This window comes from Lemur catta, chromosome 2 (assembly GCF_020740605.2).
Source record: "Lemur catta isolate mLemCat1 chromosome 2, mLemCat1.pri, whole genome shotgun sequence".
NCBI lineage: Eukaryota > Metazoa > Chordata > Mammalia > Primates > Lemuridae > Lemur > Lemur catta.
In genome coordinates this window covers 59,225,971-59,251,178 of record NC_059129.1, presented here as the reverse complement: position 1 = coordinate 59,251,178, position 25,208 = coordinate 59,225,971, and the positions used below count along the sequence as shown (strand labels likewise).

The 25,208-nt window shown below is 38.4% G+C and overlaps 1 protein-coding gene across 1 annotated transcript in view; it reads left to right on the top strand.

Annotated features, from left to right (window-relative positions):
• PKHD1 (PKHD1 ciliary IPT domain containing fibrocystin/polyductin) overlaps positions 1-25,208 on the top strand; it is a 414,564-nt gene that overhangs the window by 237,101 nt on the left and 152,255 nt on the right. The window contains exon 52 of the mRNA XM_045543725.1: positions 2,447-2,575. Coding sequence (XP_045399681.1) covers positions 2,447-2,575 — 129 coding nt within the window. The remainder of the gene's footprint in view (positions 1-2,446; positions 2,576-25,208) is intronic.

Here is a 25,208-nt window from a genome sequence, read left to right as displayed (position 1 = left end):
CTTAGGTGTCCTTATCTCAAGGCTGGATGGTATATAATGATCAAATTTGTGCATGATAGCATCCCTTCATTGGAATAGCTAGCTACCTTACTGTCTAATTTGTTCAGTTAAAGACAGTTTCTACCCTCCTGTAAATAACAGTGAAGGTGATAAAAATGAAGGATGTTTGTTTCCATCATCCGTGTTACAAAATTGAAGTAACTACAGGTTTCTGAAGTGTGGCAAGGGGTTTTAAAGAACTTAACCATTGCCCATTTGAAATATGACTAGGAAGGAGGCATTAGAAACATCCTCTCTGGACTTTATGTTACTAGTTAAGGGCCACCCCAACAAATGCCCCTACCCTATGCCTACCTGAATATTTAAAGCAAAATGTTAGAAAGGAGGCAAGATTGGGAGAAAACTTAGAAAGCTATTACTGTGTTGGTGTTTATAAAATATTTATAAAGTCTCTTTTTCAGTGAGACTTATTCAAAGACATCCTTATTTCCATAGTGTGTGTTATATTTTGCACTCATTAAATTGCCTATGATTTCTTCTTGACCACAATCTATATACTTTTAAATTATCCTGGGGCTCTCATTAAACCATGACTACTGAGGAATTGGGTCTGGTAGAAAAAATAAAGGAGTGTTTCCCATGGTTCTGACATCAGGCATTTTCTCTTTTCACCTTATAATCCCTTGGAGCTATTACAACCATCCTCAGAGTTCCAAATGCAACCTCTAAGCAGATGTCCTCAAAATCCATGTCTCCAGCTCAGCACTCTTTCCCATCCTCCAGTCTGATACTCATGCTTGCTCTCTGTCTCCACCTAGAGACCACAAAGATACCCTAAATGCTGGACGGCCCAAACTGAATTCATCAACTTCTGTCTTAATGGGCTGGAAATCCTTGGCTCTTGCACCTTTGTTACCCTTCACAAACTTGCCTTGGATAAGTTCTCCAGCCTTGTCACTTACCATCTTCTAGCTCTGTGGGTTGGCAACACCAAACTTCTTATGGTTCTTCCATGTGATCTCCCATTTTTTTGTCTCTGCTCATACTCATCCCTTGTCTGCAGTGCTAGCCCCTTGCCATACCCTCATCACAACTTCCCCTTTGCTTGTATAACTTCTAGGCATTTAAAATGCAACTCAGAGACTACCTCTTTCTGGAAGCTTATCCCAGCAAGGTCTTGCTTCCTTTCTTGGTCAGGTACCATCAAAGAGAACTCCTCTCAGTTTCTGTGTATGTTTTTATCCTCTCAATATTTGCTGACATGACACTATTAGTTTCTTGGAGGCATGAGTGTGGCATTTTATTCCTTTTTGTATCCCTACTCTTTTAGACAGTTCTAATAAAGATGGTGCTCACAGGTCATGCCTGTGAAATTAGCAAGTGATGGATGAGATCCCCTCTCTCTCATCAGAAGAGGGGGCCTTTTCATCCTACCCTTTTCAGACAATCTCTCTGCCCTTCTGACTCTGCACTAGTGATCACATCCCAGAAAAGAACAAATGGATATAGTTTAGTGTGGTGTTAGGCATGACGTGCCACCGGACAGTCCCCACTGGAAATTGTTAGATTCCGGTTTCAATTCTCTGATGAAGATGCCAGTAGAATGGTTGAAAAGAAAATACCATTTGATCATCAAAGGCAGTATCAATAAAAACCAGTTGGAATGTATGATCTGTGACTAAGCTACTGCCTTGAGAAGTCTCGAGATTATTACCATGACTTTAATATACATTAAGAGCTGTGGGAAGATCATACCCTTTGATTCAGTCATTCCACTGAGGAATCTATTTGAAGAAGATAATCAGGATTATTGGCAGATTTGCATACAGATAATTAACACCATATTATTTACAACTAAATAGAAAGTGGAAAGAGCTTACATGCCAGACATTAGAGATTAAGTAAACGGTGGATTTTTATATGCTATGCAACCACTAAAACAGTTTGTAAGAAGTTTTAATGATATTACAAAATGCATAGGAAAAATGGCTAAGCTAAGCAAAATAACACCTGACATAAGAACTTGATATGATATCATCTCAATCATGTAAAAATACTGAGAAATTCTGGAAGGAAACACAAATAAAAGGTTAATGGCAATTATTACAAAGTGGTAAGATTATAGGCAATTATTATTTTTCTTTATTTGCATTTACCAAATTTCATGATAAGCATATGTAATATTTGTGATAAGGTAAAACACAACTGTTTGATAACAAGAGTAGAATGTATTTTTTTCCAGAAGTGAAGGTAATCTAAGGATTCACTAATTATTCGCTTTTTAGCTGATAAATGTTTTTCTAGCAATTTATAAAATATTAAAAGGCAGCTACTTTGGGAGGTGAAAATACCACCAGCATTGTAAAATAAGGATAGAATTTAGACATTATCAAAATTATGAATTAGATTCTTACAATTACCTTTGCTATATTCTTTTATTTTGTAGCTTTTACTGCTGCACCTGAATCAGCTTTAAAATGGTCCCTCCCTGAAACATGGCAAGGTGTGGAAGAGGGCTGGGGAGGACACAACCACACCATTCCAGGCCCTGGGGATGACGTCCTGATTTTACCCAGTGAGTAAAAACCACCCATGAGATAAGTCACAGACAGACTAAACCAGGCCGAATCTGATTGGGGATTATGTTTCATTTATCTTGTACAACACGGTAAAGAGCATGAAAATAAATAGGCACTTAATGTTTACAACTCTCTTTTATGGGCTAATGTAGGAGAGGCATTTCACAGACCAATGAAATCCAGAAAAAATAGCCTAGCCTACCTTCATTAAAAGTGGGAGAATTAATCATCATGCTGAAAGGAGTTGTTATAATCCACTAACTGAATAATTTCCTTCATGTATCAGAGAAGAGAGTTACAGGTTCTAGTACCCTTAAGTTTGAAAGACACAGAGGGTATGAAAGGGAACAATTTACAAATGCCTCCTTGTCTTTTGCCTTTGTGAATTTTTACATATAGAACTGAGGAAAATGACAAGCTCTTCTGTTGCCATGATTTTTCAAAATTGCAAAGAAGAAATAGATTAAGAAGTCAGAATCTTCTTATCCATCCATTGTCTGTCTAGATCTACCTCCCAGTAAACATATAATTCCTTAGATATACAGACACACACACCCATACTTATAAAATTATTCTTCCTTAACAGAAAGTCTTTGAAGTCCCAGAAAATCTCCCTAGCCTGAGACGAAAATGTATTTCATAGAACAATTATATTTCCTCCAAAAGACCTAATTCCATATATGGTTTAATTTGAACATCTTAAGGTAATAGTGAATAAAAGAAAGTCTATAATGGAAGAACATTTGGTCATCCATAAAGTAATGATAATAATAATGATGTCAAACATTTACTGAGAACTAACAATGTGCCAGGAACTGTTCTCCATGTACTAACTAATTTAATGCTTCTAATAACCTTACAAAGTAAGTAAGTAATATTATTATCCCTATTTTTACAGACAGAGAAACATAGGAGCAGGGAAGTTAAGTCACTTGTTCAGTGTCACATAGTTTGCAATTAGGCAGAGTCAAGATTTGAACCCAAGCAGTCTGACTCCAAGTCCTTGTTCCTAACCAATAAGGCACATTCCCTTTGTAAAAGGACTAAGTAAAATAAAAGAAAGTAGCTGTGTTTGCTTTATTGACATGACAGAATGAAGGAAGAATAAAACAAAACACACTGGCCACCTTCTGGTCGTTGGTGGTATGCCTGTGTCACCGTTCACAGAGAGGTGAGGGGCAGGAATAAGTGGACTGACCAATACAAACTTGAATTATAATTGTCCTCCAGCTTCCCCATCATCCACTTCCCTTCCATGGAGGATGTAACTTTTTGAATAAACAAGCTCATGAGTCACTCCTATACGGAAAGGGAAAATCTGTTCTGTCTCAGTCGACTCTTTGATGAATCTAGCCAGCAGATTCGCCCTGGGCTATGGCTTTTCCCACTAAGCAAGCTGTTTCCCCCACCCCATGCAGGAAGCAAGAGAAGCTTTTGAAGGTTGCCAAGCTTTTTGTATCCTTTGGGGTTTTTATGCCGAGCAAGGAGCAGTCTTGGCCATCTTGCTTGGCACTGCAGTTGACTGTATCCACCGTATGCCCTGGCTCCTGGGAGCCCCAGCTTTCTCCATCGTCTTCATTCCTTTGTTCAGGGTCAGCTCCTATGATCATAAGATTGGTCTGAATTCTCCATGAAGCTGCTCTTAAATAGCACCCATCTATGCTGTGGAGGGGAAGGAGGTGGGGACAGGCTTTGGATGGATAAGGTACTTTCCCATCAGCCCTTTAGTGTTACTATAAGAATCAGAAAAGTTTAGATCTTTAAAGTATACACAGTTATTGTTCATTATTTTTAGCTTTCATGTGAAAAGATAGGTGAGTAAAAAACAGATGAAATATACAAACTGTGAAACCCTTGCTCTTTGCTCATTGCTCCTTTCCTCTTCTCTAATAACCTTTCTCCTAACTCCAACAAATGGCCATTCACTGTGATTCACTGTGAGTGACCAGCAGTTGAATCCCTTGTGCCATTCAGTTTTGGATCTGACGCAGGAGCTTCCCTGGCTTGTATTCCCTTCTGCTCTTTGACAAACCTTTCCTGATATTCTGACCTCTGGTTGGATTGACTCTACCTCTCCTTTCTGCTTGTGGTGTTTCCCCTCTCTGAATTCTTCACCTTTTTCTGGCTCTCCTTGTTTCTTTAATTCCCAGCTTCTTTGAATCAAGTCAGTTTGTCCACCTGAGTCTGGCACAAAGTAGCTAGCTATTCAATAAGCCTTGCTTGAATGAAGTGCATGAACTCAATGCTGCCATCCATAATTTAATAGCAGAAATAAATTTTGGGGTTTGACAGGTTTGATGCAGTACCACTATAAGATTTTGCAGGGCCGTAGACAATAATGTCTTATCTTTTGAACAGATTCCTAAGAATTATTAAATAATTTTTATAATTACAATGATGATAGTAGCAACTATTATTTGAGTCCTCAGTGTGTGTCATGAACTGTGCTAAGTGTTCTATAAAAATTTTTCTCATAGGAAAATTCTTAATTCTCGCAACTACTTTGTTTTTCTCATAGGAAAATTCTTAATTCTCGCAACTGCTCTGTAAGTAGATCTTGTTATTGTCTGCACCCCCCCCTTTTTTTATAGATGTAAAATATGGAACACAGAGAGGTTAAGTAATTTGCTCAAGTTTACCCAGCTAGTAAGAAGCCAGGGCAGGGAATCAGGTAGTTTAATTCCAGAGTTCTCTTTACTGTGTCTTTTTCTTTTGTAGCTTTTTTTTTTTTTTTAAATTGACTGTCCCTACCTGCTCTGATTCATTCAAATCAGGCAACATATTATACTTAATTTATACTTCTCTGTTTATTGTTACATTGTTCCCTTAACTTGGGATTAAAAAAAACACAAAAATTACTATTTGTTGAGTACCTACTATATGCCAGATACTCTATTTGAGGAAATTAACCTTACCACATTTACTTGGAAAAACAGGAGAAACTTCCCAAAGAGGTATCTAATATAGTGAAGCTTTGGTAAAAGCATTTGTTTTGCATCTGGTAGCAAATGTAGTTGTAATTCAAATTAACACCCCTTTCCAATACAGTTTAATAAATATTTAACGAACATTCACTGTGTTCAAAGCGTAGTACCAGGTGCTCATTATCTGGGCATCCAATGGCAAGTAAGATACAGCTGTGACCTCAAACAGCTGGTGAGTTAGCTGGGTTAATAAAACACATGATACGTAATAGTACAACAAATAGCTATAATGAATACAGAATGTGTTTGGAATCAAAGTGTCTCAGGAAAGTAGAGGAGAGATGGCTTCGTGGAAGAAGAGGCATTTGAAGTGGGATTTTGAAAGATGGGGTAAGAATTTGAGGGGCAGTTATGAGATGCAAGGGCATCCCAGGGATCAATTAGTGCTGCAGTCCCCAACTCCCTGGCTGTGGCCTGGTACCGGTCCACAGCCTGTTAGGAAACCAGGGCCGTGCTCACTGCCTGAGCTCCACCTCCCCACCCCACCCTCCCCATCCATGGAAAAATTATCTTCCATGAAACTGGTCCCTGGTGCCAAAAAGGTTGGGGACCGCTGATTTAGTGGATGTAGGATGGGCTGTCGCTAGGATAAAGCTGGGCGTACAGTTGGATTCTGACATTTGCAACTGTGTGACGATGGGCAAGTTGTCAACCATTCTGACCCTTATCTATAACATAAAGGTTGTAATTAATATATCGTAATGTTAAGAAGATTAAACGAGATAACATCAGTGCACATGACCATTGCATAGAGCATTGGTATAATGGAATTATAGATGAAAGCTGTGATTTGTAAAGTATCAGGTGCTCTTTTCCTTCATTTTTCCATCTGGCTGCCCCTCTTGGCCTCTGGTATTAGCGACATTTTATATTTGCTTTCCAATGGCTTATTATTTAATTTTCACAACATCCTTGGGAGCTAAATAGGTAATAACTATTATTACAGTAAAAACCCATTTTTACATAATACGATTTTAATGGAACTGCTGATTTTACAAAATGAAAGTGACTGGTAAAGAAGATTTAAGTGATACTTTTGAACCTCTAATATAATTTTATGGTGTTTTGTGTATTTTAATTCATTAATAAAGGAAACGTGTAGAACATTCCCATCATTATTCAAATGGAATAGCATAATTTTTCAATAAAATTCTTAGGGTAAATTGCCTATTTCCATTTTCTGGGAAATCAATTTTATGGAATGACCTCAGACCCATCCGATTCCATAAAAATAGGACTTTACTGTACTAATAAAAGATATCACTATCTTAAATATGGTACCATTTTCCTTCAAGGCGTCCTGTCTTTATAGACCATTGGATTTTGAAAGAGCTGTAAATTCTTCTCTGTGGCATATCATATGGAGTAAGCCAAGGTAATCATGAAGAATTTGCTCTTTTAGTTTAGTTTATGATAACTTTGCTTCATACAAACAAGTCTATCTGACTGTCTTTGGTTTCTAAATATTGGAAGAATTGGTCTAAATGCATTCTAGACTTCTTAAGTAGTAGGAACAAGTTCTATCCAACATACTACGTGAATCTCAAACCTTTATAAAGAATAGCTGGTCAATTGGCAAAATGATCCCCCTGGTTTTTACGCCATGCCTTATCCTGAGTTCACCTGGGAGGATTTTTGTAAGATGCTTCCAGTGCTTTCTCTGGAGGAGTTTCAGCCTTGGCAAGATGACACCTCTTTCACACTGAGCAGCCTTAATGGAAGAGAAATGTGTTATGATTCCATGTGATAGGATTCTGTTTTGGGGGGTACAGATATAATATCATGTAGCTTTCAGAGTCTTTTTTTGTATGTGTATGGTAGAATTCACTGTTTCATTTTCTACATTACTTTGAACTATCCTTATGTGAAGAGATGAACAGGAGTGTGCTGTTTTTCTTTTATAATAGTTCTGTTTGTTCTGATGTTCAATATTCAGTACTTTAAACAGCAGAGAGGCTCATCAAAGCCATGTGATGTTCAAAGATAGCCGTATTTAATGTATTTCCTTGTTAAATTGTAAGGCATTATAATAGATTGGTGATATGAGGCAAGATGATCATAAATCAGGAAGTCATATTTGAGGGGAGGAATTTTTATAAATGTTGTGATTATAGAATTACTGGCTTGATTTACTTTTTTCTTATCTGGGATTATATATAATTTAAAATGTCATACACATATATAGAGATTTAGGTCTGCAAAACCAGTTAGAAACCAAACATAAATATTGGTGATGTTTCTATTAATATAGCTTGAGTAGTTCTCAGATTTTGGCCTTATACCATTTGGGTGGGACAGAAAAGTTCTACATATCACCACCTCACTTATTCTGGGTTAGTAGCAAGTGGGAGGGGAAGAAATCTAGGCTTGAACCATTGGAGTCCTTTCTAGGATGCATGGCATGAAAATGGTGGCAGCTGGAGTGTGGGTGTTCTGGAACTCTATTATTACCTAGAAAACTATTCAGAAACCTAAAAGCTTAAAATATATATTGTATTTTGCTCATAATTTTGTGGGAAAGGGCTAGGAGGGAGTGTTCTTGTTTCGGTTCTTCCATGCATTGCAGTGAGCTGGTGGCTGGGCTGTGGTCATAAGCTTGACTTGACTGCATGGTCTAAGTTGGCTCACTCATATGGCTGGAAGTTGATGCTGGTTATTGTCTGGGAATGCAGCCAGGGCAATCAGCTAAGAGTCCTCTGTTCCTCTCCTCATAGGTGTCTCTGTGAGGCTGCCTGGTCTTCCTCACAGCATGGTGTCTGGATGTCAAGCAAGAGTAGCCTAAGAGAGAGTGCCCAAAGAGTGAGCAGTCCAAGAGACCTGGGTGGAAGCTGCATGCCTTCTGAGCCAGCCTTAGCAGCCTCAAAATATCATGAGCATCACATTCTATTGGTAAAGTAAGGCACTAAGATTAGCCGAGGTTCAGGGGAGGAGAATTAGGTTCCACTTTTCAATGGGAAGAGTAGAGTAGGAAAGAATTTGCAGCTCTCTTTAATCTACCACTGTGTGTGTATTTCTATGTGTGAGTATGTGTGCATGTACATAATTAAGAGCAGATGTACCTGACTTAATTCAATTCAAAGGGTGTTCTAGAGCCTGCTAAATCTGTGCTGTCTTCCCTGTCGGGCAAACATTATTTAGACTGTCAGCTTGCATGAATCAGAAATTGCAGAACACCAGGAGACACACTAGTCAAAGGATTTCAGTTTCTTTATTTTTTTACTACCTGTAATGCTTGGTGTTAATTATGCTGGCTTTTCTCTGCCTGAAGGTGGTATTCTTCGACCTTCCAGACATAATTGCGCCCCTGGTTTGGAATTGCTCACTTTGAGATGGGAATGAGGCAACTTGTGGTCAAATCACTACATGGGTGACCAGAAGCCTCTTGCTGGGAGAGAGGGGTGTGGTAGAGTGAGAAGGGAAAGGAAGAAAAATATTTTGAGCACTTTCTTTCAGGGCAGAAATTAAAGGTTCAGGGAGACATCAGTCAAACTTTTTCTTTGATTTTATTTAGAACTTGAATGGGTAAGCTATCCTTTCAGGTACTCTTGATATAGAAATTTCAGCATTTTTATCAAATAAAAATAAGCAAATAAAAGATAATATGAAACCAAAGATGAAAGGACTTTTAGAAACTGTATATTTCTTCTTTCTTTTAGGTAGTATCTTAAAGGGGAAGATAGACCTTAGTGAACTTTGCTGAATGGTAAAGGGTGTTAAAGCCATGTCCTTACAAGGGCAAGAAAAAAAACCAGGATTTGAGATTTCATGGAGCAGGTGTTTCCCCTGCCATCCCCAGGCAGCTTACTTTTCAAATGCTGAATGTAAATTGACTTTTCATATATTAAATCATTTAAAAATATACTACAGAAGCTTACTATTTAAAGCAATTTAAGTACAAAATTCTTTGCAGTATGGAGTACTTTGATGAACTAATCATCTAGTAATCTATTTCTTTTATTGTATTTTGAGATAGATTTACTTATATTGGTAAATATTAATATATATGTAAAAATATAGATACATAAAATTATTGAGCTGGCAGAAAACTTAGTGGCTAGCTACTCCAACTAAAATGAAGTAAGATAATGCAAGTGTTTTATAAGTGGTAAAATGCTGTGAAATGTTAATATTATTGCCCAAACTTATATGTTGTTTTGTACAAAGCTAAGAGTAGAATTTTAGTCTCCTTGTTTCAACCAGTGTTGCAAATTGCCTCCTAAAATTTATTAGAAGCAATACTATTGCCTTATTTGTTGTGTCCCTAAAATAGAACTGTATTTGTGAGACACAACACTTGGAGGCTAGGAAGTTCCTCCTAGTGGCAATAGCCATGACTCCAGTGGCTTCTCCCAGATGAGCAGCTGTGATACCTTAACTTACTGATCAAGGCCTGCGGCACAGTGCCTTTGCCAGGGTGCACAATCAGGAGTTGGATTGTTTTAAAAAATATTTTTCCATTTATGTATGTTTTCCACACAAAAGTAAAATTTCATTTAAAACAACAGCAGCATTTTTTTTTTTACCAATAATTGACAAAAAGAGCATTAAAAATATAAATTTGTTGAAATAGGTTGGCACCCTTTCTCTAATGTCAGTTTGTCAGTCTCTGCTTGACTCAAGCATGGTGTTTGTTTCTGGGCTAATTAGCACTCACTTAGAATCTTCTCTTGGGATCCAATGTCATGTAGGCCCTGACACTCTTTACAGCTTGCTAACTTGCTGGAACTAATTACGGTTTTACTCTAATCGGGTGGTTTGACAAGCCTTGTCTTGTCCTCACTCACCTGAGAAACACACTCAGTGTCATAATCCATTAGTATTAGTAACATAGATTGTAGCAATTTTCCTAGGAGGGGCATACTCCCCCAGGGTATAAGGATCATAAATTGGTGGGGGTATTGGGAAGTGAGAAGTATACATAAGGGACCCAGGGTTTATCTTGGCACTTACCCTCACTAGAGAATAATTACTTTTACAGCTTCATGTGCTCATGCCTCAGTCTCCCAGAGGCGTAACCCTACTGGGCACCTTGTATTACAGCCTGAAAGGAGCCTAATAGGTATTCCTGTAAAACACCTATGATCGTTTTTCTTCAGTTGCAGTAGGTGTGATTTTTTTTGCTGCTATAGCAACGTCTTTCTCCTACATAACTTCTAAAGTTCCATATGCAGTTTGCACTATTTCTTAAAGGAACTATGCATTACTCCATTCAGGACTTATAAGTATGTAGTTTGACCTTAATAATACAAATTACAGGCTTTGTAGTAGCAGTACGTGCAATGGTGGTTGCTATGAAAAAAATATTATGTATGTATCATAAACTTGATAGGAAACAAAACTGGCAGGACTTGGCAATTTATCAATTGTAAAAGAGAAAGGAAAATGGGGCTGAAAAGATGACCAGAACTTTTGCACACAGGTGAATGGCTAGTGGTGCCAACAATTGGAATAGAGGATACAGAGCAAGGGAGTGGGTTTAGCAGAGAGGATAGTGAGTTCCATCATAGACATACGTTAAATTTCACATGCAGATGTCTAGATAGTAATAGGAAATGTGGACCAGGAGTTTGGAAGGAAAGCCGATTGGAAGTCTGGATTAGGATTTAGTAATCCTCAAAAGAGTTGACTAAGGAAGCTTTGGGGATTGAATGAGGTTTAGAGAACTTACATCTCACTGTAGTGAGATATCAGGAAGAGAAAGAAGACAATACCTTGGAGGAAATTCTATTATAATTTAAACAGCAGAAAGAGATATCAGAGAAGGAGTACTCATGAAATCAGGAGAATTAGGATAACAGAAGGCAAGAAAAGGGCAATAACAAGATGATGGAGGTGGTTAATGGTAAACATTCCAAGGAGGACTGGGAGAATGGTAATTTAGAAATTGTCTGAGAATACTATACTATCTTCAGGCTCCCACAAATCATATACAAAATCTAATGCAACATCTCTTGCTTGTCTTATAGTTTTACACATCTGGATTGGATCAATGTCTTCAACGATCCCCATATCTTTGTTAAAATTAAAAGAAATTACTCCCTGGTGAGACAGCAGACTTCTAAGGGGGCAGCCAGGTTGTCAGTCTCTGGTTAGAATAGTATGAAGTGTTCTAAATGAATAGGTTCATGTGATGAGTTCAGCCAATGATGCTGGTAAACTTGTACGGCTCAACCAGTTTGACTGGGGAAATAGAATAGGCTATGTCCCATAAGATATCACTGTCATTTCCTAAAGGGGTACAATATTGCAAAATTATGAAACAATACAATAGTATTTTTTTTAATTAGGGGATTGTGTAGAAACCTTACAATGAGTTCAATTCTGGGTGTAAGAATTGAAGTTCATATCATTTAAAACAGGCAACATTGGTCTATCACAGACCATTGGTTAATTAATTACATTTTTGGCATACTGAGGGTAGCATCCACAGATTTAGATATTTATTTTAGGATGGTGGTATGAGAAACTAATCTCTTTAAAATTATTAGTAAATTGAATGACTAGCTCCTCTGGTTTGCCCAGGACTGAGGGTTTCCCGGGACACAGGAATGTTAGTGCTAAAACCTGGAAAATCAGAGGCAAACCAGGAAGAGTGGATCATCCTGTTAAGAAATCACCTTTAAAGTTCATACCAACCCCATATTCTATGATTTGCACTGTAACAAATTTGCTGAGGGTTAATGAAATTTTTCCGTGATTTAAATGCATAAACTTATATTTTACCTAGTTTTATTCCCTCAAGAACTTTGTCCCATGGAATTAATATTCTTTGAGGAGTCTTACACAGGCATTTCTTACAAGAGGAGGGGATCTGAGTGATTGCATATGTATTTTACCCTCCTGGTAGGGGTTGGGGAAGTAGAAGCCAAGCAAGGAACAGCTGCCCACAGGGGTTTGTAATGCAGAGCAGGGCTTTTTTCACTTGCTTTAATTGAATTACTTCTTTTTTCTTACTTTATGGTCTGTTTTCCATGCAGATATTTTTGAAATGTAGAATTAAATAATTCATGATTTCCCAATTATTGGTTTAGGTATAGTTGCTGTTTCTTGAGTTGATTATACTCCCTTGAGGGAGCTTTTGGAGTCTCCTCAGATGCAGAGATTTAAAGATAAGAAGTTTGCCCAAGTGATCAGGCCATTGTAGGTACAGCTACATTTGCCCAGGTGATGAGGCCAGCAGAGGCAGGAATAGCATATGTGGTTCACTGTTGACCGTTGAGTTACCAAGGGTTCTTAACTTTCCCTGTGTCCTAGGTCCTGCTGGCAGTCTGGCGAAACCTAGATCTGTTCTCAGAATAATGTTTTTGATACACAAAATCAGATTATAAAAGAAGCCAGTTTTATCGATACAGCTATCAAAATATTAAAAATAAAATTTGTGATACAATAATGTGCTTCCTTATTAGAGGATGAAATAACAATATCTAATTCTGATTCTAATAACCATCATAATTTCAATGTCACCATTGTGGATATTCTCCTACAAGGGCTACCATAAATTTGGTCTCTTCCTGTAAATGCATGCTGCTCCTCCCAAGGAGAAATGGGGCTCATTCCCCTCCCCTTGAATTTGGGCTGGCCTTAGTGACTAGCTTGACTGATGGAATGTGGGAGTAATGTTCTGGGACTTTGAAGGCTAGATCAGAAGAACCCTTGCATTACAAGGCCTTTATGCCTGGGTGTCTCATTTACTACCGGGATATTCCCTTTTGGAACACAGCCCTCAGGCTAAGGGAATCCAAATCATGTGGCAAGACCATGTTTGTCACACTGGTTGGCAGCCCCCACTAAACTGCAGTCAGTAGCTAATATCAATTTCCAGCCATGTAAGTGATCTATCTTGGATGTCCAGGCCTGTTGAGCATAGTCGTGGGTCTTGGTGAAAATTCTGAGGTTTTCTTTAGTTGATCTGCAAACACAATAACAATCTCCTATTTTATTCTTAGGTCAACGTTACTCAGGATTTGGTATGTGTATTAAATAATGATTCCTTAGAAGGAGCACTCTAATGTTCAGTTCATTAAGATTATACCTGGGTACTGGTGGAGTTAATGGTCCACATGCTATCCAAGATAGCTGAAAAAGATTACAACTCCTCTCAAAGTGAGCATTATCCCTTTTCCAAAATTGATTTGCACTTATTTTATTACTGTCATTTGCATAATGTTTGTGATAGTAAATCAGAATTCAGAAATCACACATTTATTGAGCAACTATTTACTGGGCACATCACTTATGTGCTGGACACTTTGCCTTATGTTGAAGATAAAATGGTGAGAAAAATAGTTCCAATACCTGCCTGGAACTTACCGCCTAGCAGGGAAGACAGAAATATAATCAAACATAGTTAAAAACTAATAAAACTCACAAATATTGTGCTACAGGAAACATTTAGATAGTGAGGAAAGCATATACCATGGGTACCTGGACTGAAATGGAAGTGAATCCAATTGTAATCCATATTTATTACAATCCATATAATCCATAAAAACAACCATTTAGATATTAACTATTAGTATACTAATAAGAAATTTACCTAGGATTTCTCAAAGCATTTCCCTTGAAACCAGCTCTTTATAGGCATCATGTGAAAAAAGATAAACAAGTCAAATAAGTTTAAAAAACTGTGGACCAAGCATCGATACACAAATATTTTTTATCTGGTCTTTTCAAAGCCTTTTATATGGAAATATGGGTTGTGTAACTTTCATAGGGGGTTATAGTATTTGCAGAGTAGCTCATCATGCTGGGTTTTAGGGAAATGCTTTGATTATAAAGTACTCTCACACCTAATCTAACACTCAAAACCATTCTGTGAGGTTAGGTATCTGGTTATATTAGGAAGAATAAGTCTTCTGTTAATAACAAAGATCTGAAAAATTGAAGTTTGTATTTCTGTTCCATAAAAGTCTGTTCCGTGATGTCAGAGACTTAGACTCTTTCTATCTTTTTGTCCACCAGTGTTGTTTCCGTTACCAAAATCACTCTGTGGTCCAACATGTGTGCTGGAGCACCAGCCATTGCAACCACATTCCAGGCAGCAGAAAGGAGAAAGGATTTTTCTTATAAGTCTTGCATGACATTTCTCTTTATATCTTATTGGCCTAAACTTAGCCAGTGGCCACATCTAACTGCAAAAAGAGTCTAGGAAATGTAGTCTTTTGGTTATATGACAATGTATTTAGCTAAAAATCAGAATTCTTATTACTAAGGAAGGAGAAAATAAATACTGGGAGGCTGCTAGCAGTCTCTTCCACAGTTTCTTATTCATTTTATGGTTGAGGAAAATGGTCCCAAAGAGGCATGCCCAAGAAAAGATAAGAGATCATAGAGATGGTGGAGTAGACTCTGGGCCTCCAGATTCCTTGAGTCTGCCTAGTTCATTACACTGCTTCTATTTAAACAAGTGGGAGGAATTAAAATAGAGACTTTCAAAGGCGGTGATATTAAGGGTCATGGTAATAGATACAGATAATACCATTGTAAAATATATTTTAAGAGAACATATGTTTTTTAAAGGCATATTCCTAGATTTGGAAAATAATGGCATTTGATTAACAAACAACCATAAGCAGTCTGTGGCTGCCTTTTGTTCTGGCTGCATCACTCAGGTCAGGACTGTCTGTCAGGCTCCGGTGCACCGCAGGGCCTGCTCTGTGTCTAACGGCTTGTCCTCGCTTTTCTTCGTTTGTAACATCAGTGATGCTCTGCAAGCCCTGAATCTCCTTTGAAACCATCTGTTTGCCTCTTTATTTACATGATAACGTCACCTGATGGCAATTTAGTGTCTGGATAAAAAACATTGCTCTTACCTAGATTGTGCTGGGGTTTTGCCTGGCTTAATGGCAGTGGGCTCAGCCATCTGACTGCATTTTTCAGGCAGCAGTAGTGTGAGGAGAGACAGTGTCTGTAAAGCCCGTGCACAGAGGCGGTGAGTGTTCCGTGCTGTGCCGGGGCTGGCTGGGCTGTGCTGAGCAGTGCAGATGGCAGGCACCTCTCTGCCGTCTTAAACCAACAGAGTCTTCCCATCTTTGCGCTCCTGGCATCCAGCATAGCTCCAGAACAGTAGATGTTCTTTGCATATGTGTTAAAAGAGTGAGTGAGTGAATGAATGAATGGTGGATTGGATGGAATGCCTATAAAATCCCAGCCCCTTCCTTCCATTCATGTTGATGGCATAATTGCTGGACTTGTTGTTGGCATAGTGACACTGAATGTCTTGGGGAGGTTGCTCTGGGGACATGGCTGTAGTCCTGAACCAGAGCTCTGGGACTGATACAGCAGGCCCATTCCCTCTCCCCTCTGCCCACCATGGGGCAGGAAGTGGTGTGTGGCAGCTCTTTCTTCTAGAGAGATCAAGGGGATTGAGTGTCTACAGCAGAGTAGCTGCTCACCGGTTCAGGTGTTGATAATTTCACTCCTCATCACAATGGCAATTTTTCTTACTAAAACTCCATGGAAAAGGGAAGTGAGCACAATCCTTGATAGCACACATTTTATCAATAGGATTTAAGTTCAGCAAGGTCACCTCTAACAAGAAAATGGAGGCACATACCTCTGATGTAGAGTGGTTCCCAAATTGATGACTTCTAAAGTCTCCTGGTGGAAAACTGAAAAACCATCCTTTCAAAAAACAAGTCTGCCTCTGAGATTGGAGGGCTCCGGTAATATGGGAAAGAACTTCCAGAGCCGAAGCTATCCTGGAAGCCTCATGACTCCCCACTGTTCCTCAGGTGAAACGTCCTGCCTCTATCCCCTGACTCCACCCTGGGTTGCTTTTCATGTCCTAGGGAGGGGAACGAGAGCTTGCTTCATAATCTGTGTTGTCCTTCACCCTCATGTTGACCATCCAGCCATGGTCTATCGGTTCAACTTCTTATGGGCTACACGGCCCTCCACGTGGACTCCGGCATGTGACCCATTGCCATCCTTGATGACTCCCTTTGTGTCTGTTTCTCTTTGTTGATTTGGTTTAATGAAAGGCATACTGACACCTACCTGCAAACACGCACGCAGAGTGTAGGGGAGGTGGGTGCAGGTCTTCCGTAGCTGTCTCGAGAAGACGGCTTCCAAAATGGAATGTGAAAGATGACGCGTGGAAGAGCAGACAGAAAATATTAGAACCTTTATTTTCATTTATTTTTATCCTATGCTTTGAAATGCTCCTCTTTGTATGTTTTATTATGCAGATAATATTTATTACCTTAGTATTGTGGTACATGTATGTAATTAGCAATTTATCAATACATTTATAAGCAAATACTTAATATTGGGAAAATATGGTTAAAATTTTACTCTTTCAGAAAAGGAATATTTGGCATTTTATTTGAGTTTTAATACCACATTACTGTTTATTTACTATAGTGAGAGTCTCCTGTAAAGACACATGTTAGTAAAATATGTGCTGTTATGGTACACATTGTTATATATCTATATGGTTTTATGTAAGATTTTAAAACTAAGTGACAAATATAAAATTAGAAATTTGACTTCAGGAACCAGAGCTAAGGATAGACTATGAATCTAAAAGAATTTTATTTTTTTCCTATTTTATATTGGAAATAAGTTAACCTCTATGGAAACCTGAAAAAACTTGTCAAAAACAAGAAGTTTTGATTTTCCTGAGGTCTTGGTCTTGGGTAATGATGTTGTATAATATTTGGGGGGCTTCCCAAAGCTTTCAGGGTCGATTTTAAACCTGTTGGTTTGAACTGCAGAATCTCTAGTGATCTGGCCTCACTGCGCGCATGAGTCACTGCCCAGTGACACTTACCTACTTACTGTCATTGGATGGAATCGACCATTTCTCCTTTCTAGTTATTTATACTTGCTCTTCTCACTGCCTAAACTTTTTCCACTTCTCTTTTCTTTTCCCTTCTCCTTCTCCACCCTATTCCTTTTTGTCCTTTAACACTCAACTGAGTGTCACCTCTTCTAGAAAGTGTCCTTGAATCCCCATTTAATGCTCCTTTCCCTGAGTTCCTACAACTCCTTGGGCATATTTTTGTTATATACCCTTATTCTATAATTGTTATTCACGCTTGTGTCACCTTGAGAACAGAGGTTGTATCTTATTTGACTGTTTATATCTCTCACGCAGAGCACAGGATCTGGCATACAGCAGAACTCAACAGCTGCTAGAGTGAATAAATGAGAGCGTGAGACGCAGGCACTGACCAGTCAACCAACCCCTACTAAACTATTGCTAGGGATTTTGGAAACTGAAGTGGGAGATGTCACTGTCACACTGACAATCTTGGTAAATGAGGGGTGGGTCAGTCCCTAAGAACCTTAGCCACTGACTGGGAGCTGCTGATCTTGGGTAGTTCTGGTGTTCTGCTGCACAGCCTGGCCTGGGAGTCATTCTACATCAGCGTTTATTTAGAATCCCTGGGCCAGACACTTCCTGTTTGTGAGATGTGCTTCCCTGCAGGTAGAAGATGCAGGAAGCAAGAGAGAGTGGGTTCATTCCTTTCCTTAATGGAGTTCTCTGAACTCTCCTATTCCCCATAGGCGCCTCTCATTTCCCTTCTCCCCCGGTGAGCTGGTGGCCTTTCATTCAGCTCCTCCACACAGCTTGCTTCCCCCTCCTCCCAGCACCTTCCACCTGAGCGGTTGATGGGCCTCCTGTGGCTCAGCACCTGAGGAGCGGATGGCGGGTGTGGCTTGCCAGCGGGGAGTTCCGCGCTCTCTGGGGATTTACGGCCTCCCCAGCCCCGGGGCCTCCTGCGGCTCAGCATCTAGGTGCTTAGCACACCCCCTGTGGTTTTAGCTGCCGAGCAGCTTGTGGATCTTCTGTTTGCTGTGAAGCAGTTTCAGAGGTTACCTTTTCTCATTTGTAGAGTGTGGATGCACCTGCTTTTGTTTATTTTCTTTTTTGGTGAAATTCTAAAAGGAAGAGTGTAAATGCTGAAGGTGGCTTAGAGCTATGACATCGGCTGCTGTGAAGAAGCCCATGTTCTACCGTTTGCAGTGCTAGGCCTAAATCCTAGTGCGGTGAGGATATTATTTGTGACTGAGGGAACAGGAGAGTAACACTGAGACTCCTAGTGTATGCACCTGGCAGGCGTGTAACACATGCAACGATATTTTGCCAGACTAAATGAATCAAAAAGCCTTCTAATACTTCTTACATTATCTTACTCATCTGAAAGTGCCACTTGAGCGAAGGTTTTAGGCAGAGCAGGCTGGCCCTCTAGTTCAAGTGGAAAAGGAAGGAAATAGTTAAAGGATTTTAAACTGTTAAAGAGGACTTTTACATTTTTCTGGGAAAGCAGCAGTTTGTATGGAAATAACAGCTTTTGTACATTAAGTATGGTTATGAGCCTCTTCCCTAAAGCTCTGTGAGCCTTTTTTTTTTTGCCCCCAAAGGGAAAGGAGAACCAGGACCAAAGACTCATGTAGCTTCATGCCAAGGATTTTCAGGTAACAAAGAGAAGGGAGACATTGGCTGGTTCCCAGAAAATAGAACATTTTATTGATAATATAGTTTTTGCCACATCATATTTAGCACAAACCTTACCCAGAAGGGAAAAACTTTAACCATGATTTTATAACCTCTACTATTCCAGTATTTTCTTCTCCCCATCCTATTCCACCATCTTCCATCACGGGCAAACTCAAATCACATTGCATTAATAATGGACCATGCCAGAATTTGAGTGCCAAGTGCTGCACTTGCCTTCTCAAGATCCCAAGTTACTTGAATAATACTGGGCGGAGGGGCGAGGTTAAAATCAGAAGCCCATAAAATACTACCAGCACAAAGTGCTGCAGGAAATAGTAGAAGTATTCAAATATAATTTTTTGAGTCAATAAAGGGAATAAGTTATGTAAAAATAAGGCTATAGAAGCCTATGACACACTGAGGAGGTATTAGTTCCTTCATTTAATAATAGGAACAGTAATTAGGGTATAGTGATAACAACGGTAGTACTAGTAATAATATATTGATTATTATAAGATAATATTTAACATGAGTTCAGTTTTTTCATGTAACTGGCACTATGTTAAATATTTATGTTATCTCACAAAAGCCTCATAAAGACAGTGTGACATTAGTACCATGTTTTACATATGGGGTAACCAAGATTGAGAGCTGAAGATCTTAAACTTTAGCATGCATAAGAATCAACGGAGAAGATTTGAAAATACCAGTGATCTATATTTTGAACCAGGTCTGCAAGAGATACTGAATGAAGTAGGATATCCATGGAGCACACTTTGGAAAAACCTTGGCTTAGGGAGTGAGTAATATTCCCTGGGCCCCACAGCCAGAAAGTGGCTGAGTAGGATTTGAATCTAGGGATGTCTGATTCCTGACGCTCTATCCAAACTGGCCTCCGTGCCGCTTTGTACCTAAGTGAAGGTTCAATATTTTCCTTGTTTGTCTTCTATATCCAATTCTATATAACTACTGGACATCCTTACAATTAATTATTAGCTTTCTGTTACTTTATTCTTTTAAACGTTTTTAAATAATACATTTTTTGCCTATCCAAAATAATCGACATAAACATATATGAGGTCTGTCCAGAAAGTATCCAGCCATGTAATATGAAAAATCAAGACATTTATTGAGGAAGATACAAGATACAAGAAACATTGTACCTAGGACAGTGATGCCTCATACCCCTTTGAAGCAGGCACCTGAGGACCTCACATGGTTCTCCCAGCGTCTCAACCTAACCTGTACACATTCAATATGCTCAGGTGTTCTGCTTGTTGCAGGCCTTCCAGAACGTGGATCACTTCCAACAGATTCTCAACCATCTTTGAAGCGTTTGTGCTACACTTTTATTTGCGCTGCACTCATGACATCATCCCTGAAAGCCTTCTGAATCATCCGAATGGTTTCCGCGGAGGAATGTTCAAGCTTAATGCAAAATGTGGTGCAGATTCGTTGCTCTGCTCGCTCAGTCATTTTGAATGCGATGCCCACACAGTGCACATGCTCACTCAATAGTGTCTAGCGCCCCACTGACTAGAACAATGAGGTCCTCATTGTTCATGCATGTGCATTATGGTCCACTCTCTTTGACTTCCAGGTTACACTGATGTTGTGCAAACTGTTCTTGTTATATTAATAATGGCTGGATACTTTTTGGATAGCGCTCTTACAAAGCAAAATATCCGAGAACTCTTAGACCTTTCTTCTTGCCCTCCCTTGGATATTTGCTATTCTTAATTGGGATTATGTTGTTCTTTTTAATGTGTTTATTTATATAATATATAACTTTAACAATATTGAGTATTTTGCTATATGTCAGTTTCCATCCTGAGCATTGCAGATGAATTCACTTTGGAATCCTCATAACCACCCAATGAGCACTGTTTCTCTTATCAGGTCCCTGAGGAGGAGATCATGAAGCTGATTGGTAGAGGGACACAATTTAGACCCAACAGTTTGACTCTAGAGCTCATATATGCCATGCGAAGATGTTCCTCAATTTAGCAATGAAAAAAGTATGTTCTGAGTATTCATATGTGACTGTTAAAAAAATTAACAATACATCATGGAGATACTGTCATATCAGTAAAGACAAATATACTCCATCCTTTTAAATGACTGCATAGTGTCCCAGAGTAGGAACATAGTATGATTTATTGAACTACTATCTTGATGATGAATACTTAAGTCCCCCTCCAAATTCTTCACAAGCAATACAACAACAAACATATTTTTGCCTCATTGTACAAGTGGGAGGCCAGTTGATTTTCAAAGTGGTGTCCATAACCCACCTACATCTGAGATCACCCAGGATGTTTCTTAAAAACTGTAAAACATACCTTCAAGTAACACAAAATCACCATATTATGAACTTTTATTTAGACCCCAGAAAAAGATAGAAAGCTTCCCAATTCATTCTTAAGGCTATAGATTTGATTCTAAAATTAGAAGAAGAAAGCACAAAGAAAGAAAATTAGAAGCTAATGTAATTGACATTGATGAGAAGGCTTAGCAAACCAAATGTACCTATACTTTAAAAGAATCATAAATCACAATTAAATAGTATTTAATCCTCGGAATGCAAGGATGGTTCTACCTCAGAAGAAAAATCTAATAACATAATTCATTAAGAGAAAATTAGACGTCTCTCCTTCTCTCTGCAAGATTAAAAAAATTTTTAAATAGGCAATGTATTTACATTGTTCAAAATTCAAAGGCACAAAAAAATACTTGTTGAAAATTCTCCCTTCACTGTCTTCCAGCTATCCAGTTTCATTTCCTGTAAATAACAATGTTATTAGTTCCTTGGGTATCTTTCCCAAGATATTCTATGCTGCATATACAAAAATTAAAAAGAAAATCACACATACATATGTATATTTTTTCTTATCCCCTCCTTTTACATAAATGACAACATATTACAAACTGTATACTGTGTATACCTTGCATTAAAAGATACAATTTGAAAATTGATCCATATTGGTACATAAAATACTTCAATTTTTAAGAGATTTATTGAGAAATAATTCACATACCTTAAAATTCGTTCATTTAAAATGTATAATTCTTGGTTTTTAGTATATTTACAGAGTTGTGCAACCATCACTGCCATCAATTTTGGAACATTTCATTGTCCCCAAAAGAAACTCCATATCCCTTAGCCATAGCTCCCTAATCCCTCATCTTTCCAAACCCCAGGCAACCGCTAATCTAGCTTCTGTCTGTGGATTTGCCTATTCTAGATAGTTCATATAAAAGGAATCATACGATGGTTTTTTCAATGTGTTTGGTTTGATGTATAGACATCTAGACACACATGCATTAAGTACATTAACTATCTCATGTACTTACACATCAGTCACTCATTCTTATGTATTAGTTCTCATGAGTTACTTTTAAAAGAACACTGGTCAGATGGTGTTAAGGTAATAAAGTTTTTTGGGGAGATACTAAGCCAAATGCCTAGATAGATAGATTTATTTCACACACACAGTTTGGTAATAGAGATCATCAGATTGGTTATTGGCAGGTGGAATCTAATGTTTACATTATACGATTTAGAGGTGCACTAAAAGTGTGTCCTAAATTCACAGTCTTTTGCAGGGTATTTTAATTTTTACTCTTTGTACTAATCCTCAGTTCCTCTTGAAAGGAGACAAGTGCATATAGATTGCAGTGCTGTTGTCTCCTCATTCTTCCCTCCTGCTGTGATAAAGTGTTTTAGCTTCTCTCAGAAACAATCCCACCTGGTGTTCCCGCATCCTATGCTGCTCTTCCTTTTCAGGGACCTCGGGTCCATTAGCTGTCTCCTTCCTCTCCCTAGTCTGCAGTCTCTCCCTGTCTACAGGACACTTCCTTATCAGCAAGCACACATTTTTGTTAATATGCTCCATATAATTAAAAGGTTTCCTTTGAGGCCCTGTCGTCTAGATACTGACTCTTCTCATTCTGTCTTTGGTTCCTTGGAGATTTCTGAGAACATAAATTGGCTAGTTGTGAAGCCATCGACACTATTTGAAACCGTAAAAATGTTTTTTCGTTTTCCAAATATCAGACCCAGAGGTCCAACTGTCCGCTTGAAATCTCCTGTGACATACAGATATCTCAGACTAAAGTAACCCAGAGGGAACACTCTAATCCTGTCCTCTCCCCGCATAATCTGCGCCTCCTCCCGCTTTCCTGTCCCAGTCATGGCATTATCTCCCATTACTCAGTTGTTCTTGAAGTTGTTCTATGAAGGCAGTAACTGGTAATTGAATACCTGGTATGTGGCAGGCGCTGTAATACTTGCGTATGTGCTGTTTCACCTAATCCTTATATCGCCCCAATGAGGCATTATTTCTCTGTGTAGTCAGGTACCAGCGAGGACAGCCTGGAGGGAACGGAGCACAGCTGGGAAACGAAGGGCGCTGTAGGGCTGCTTAGACCCTGGTGTGTGGGGGCTGTCGGTGGGTGGGGATCAGTGGGATTCTGGCTGTTAGGGACTTACATAGTTTCTCAGAGATGGATGGACACTAGAAGGAAAGAAGAAACAGACACATTGTTCCTTGCTTTGAAATATTGCCAGGGCCTTGCCGTGATTACCTTGTTGGGTATGAGAAGCAAATACCAAACAGGCTTCAGGTCTGCTTCTTTCTTCCTCCAAAACTCACCCTACCAATTTCATAAAAATATTTACTTCTCTATGTAGAGTGGGAGCCTTGTTTTATTTAAAATTGTTTCTTTGGCATAATCACAGTATTTGACAAAGTGCTCGATAACATTTGCTAAGTGCATGAATGGATGAATGAACAGATTTATTGGTCAGTACTAATGCTTTTTCTTTATATGTCATTCTCCTCTTGGGGAAAAGACACCCTGGATGAAGAAGAGGGATTAAATCTAAGGCCAGGGATTTTAGTACCTTTGCCATGTAAAGGTATGTTAGAGTACTGGGACTTTTGGCAAAGGTTGTAGAATCTATATGTTATTGTTAGAATACTTAGAATTGTGTATTAATACTATAGGAAACTTCATGATCTCTGGGACAGTATTTAAATTCAAGTGGAAAAGCAGTTATTTTGGAAATCCCAAGTGAGAACTCTTTGAATTGAATATATGTAATTTACTGGAATTTATAAAAAGACTTTTAAAGGCTTTGAGGTGTTCCAAAAAATATGGACAAATATGGAAACATTGAGAACAGTGAAAACTTCTACATAAATTAGTTTTGTATTTATGTAGAATATAAGTACTTTATGAATTTAGAAGTGTAACATATAGACTGGTTTGTTCAGAAAATATAAATTTTGATGCAACATATTAAAATGCAGAGTAGAGGTAATTTACGCAATATTTATTAGTAAGGTACTGTATTTTAAACTTGCTCTTAAGCATTAATTATGCATTTGTAAAATAATGTATATAATTTTTAGAAACAAATAGAATACAAGCAATTTATCTTTAAGGAATTTAATAATGCTTTGGGTTTTTTTCTCCCTGTTAGAAGAAATAATTGAAAACTTGAGAAAAAATAATAACACTGAAAAAAAAATGATCTCATCGTTTTCTGGATATATTGCCCTCTCTAGTGTCGTCCAGCAGAGACAAAAACAGAGAATTTATTTTCAAAAAAAGAGCTGACGAGGAGAAACAAACTCATTGAATACAATGTTTGCTACTTGGCCCATTGCCTAAGCAGCCTCATTCAGGACTGAATCACTTATTTCATAGATATTCATATTTTCTTATTCAGGGTGAAAGTGTGAAAATATACTTATTTACTAGAAGTTGGTCTCCTTATTTTTCATGAGGAAACAAATCAAAACACCAACCCACAGAGGAAAATAATTTTGATGCCTAGTTTGGCTTTCATACTAACTGCAACATGTAAAAATTTAATAATTGGCTCACCTGAGAGTTACCCGTTTATAAGTTTATACCTTTTCACATATGCAGGCATCATTCCTTGTTTAGGATTGCAGAAGGATTTTTATCCCCAAACCTAAGTTAGTTGGGGTTCATTAACAATGTACAGAGGTAATGAGTTATGTGTTTAACATCTGACCTTAAATTTATTATCAAAATGCATACTCTTCGTTTTTAAGTCTTCTGGGGATTGCAAGGTCTTTTTTTTTTTTTTTTTTTTAAAGACTTGAACCATTTGAGCAAGTAGACTACTATGGACCTTGTAAATAGCAACACCAAGTTGACCAC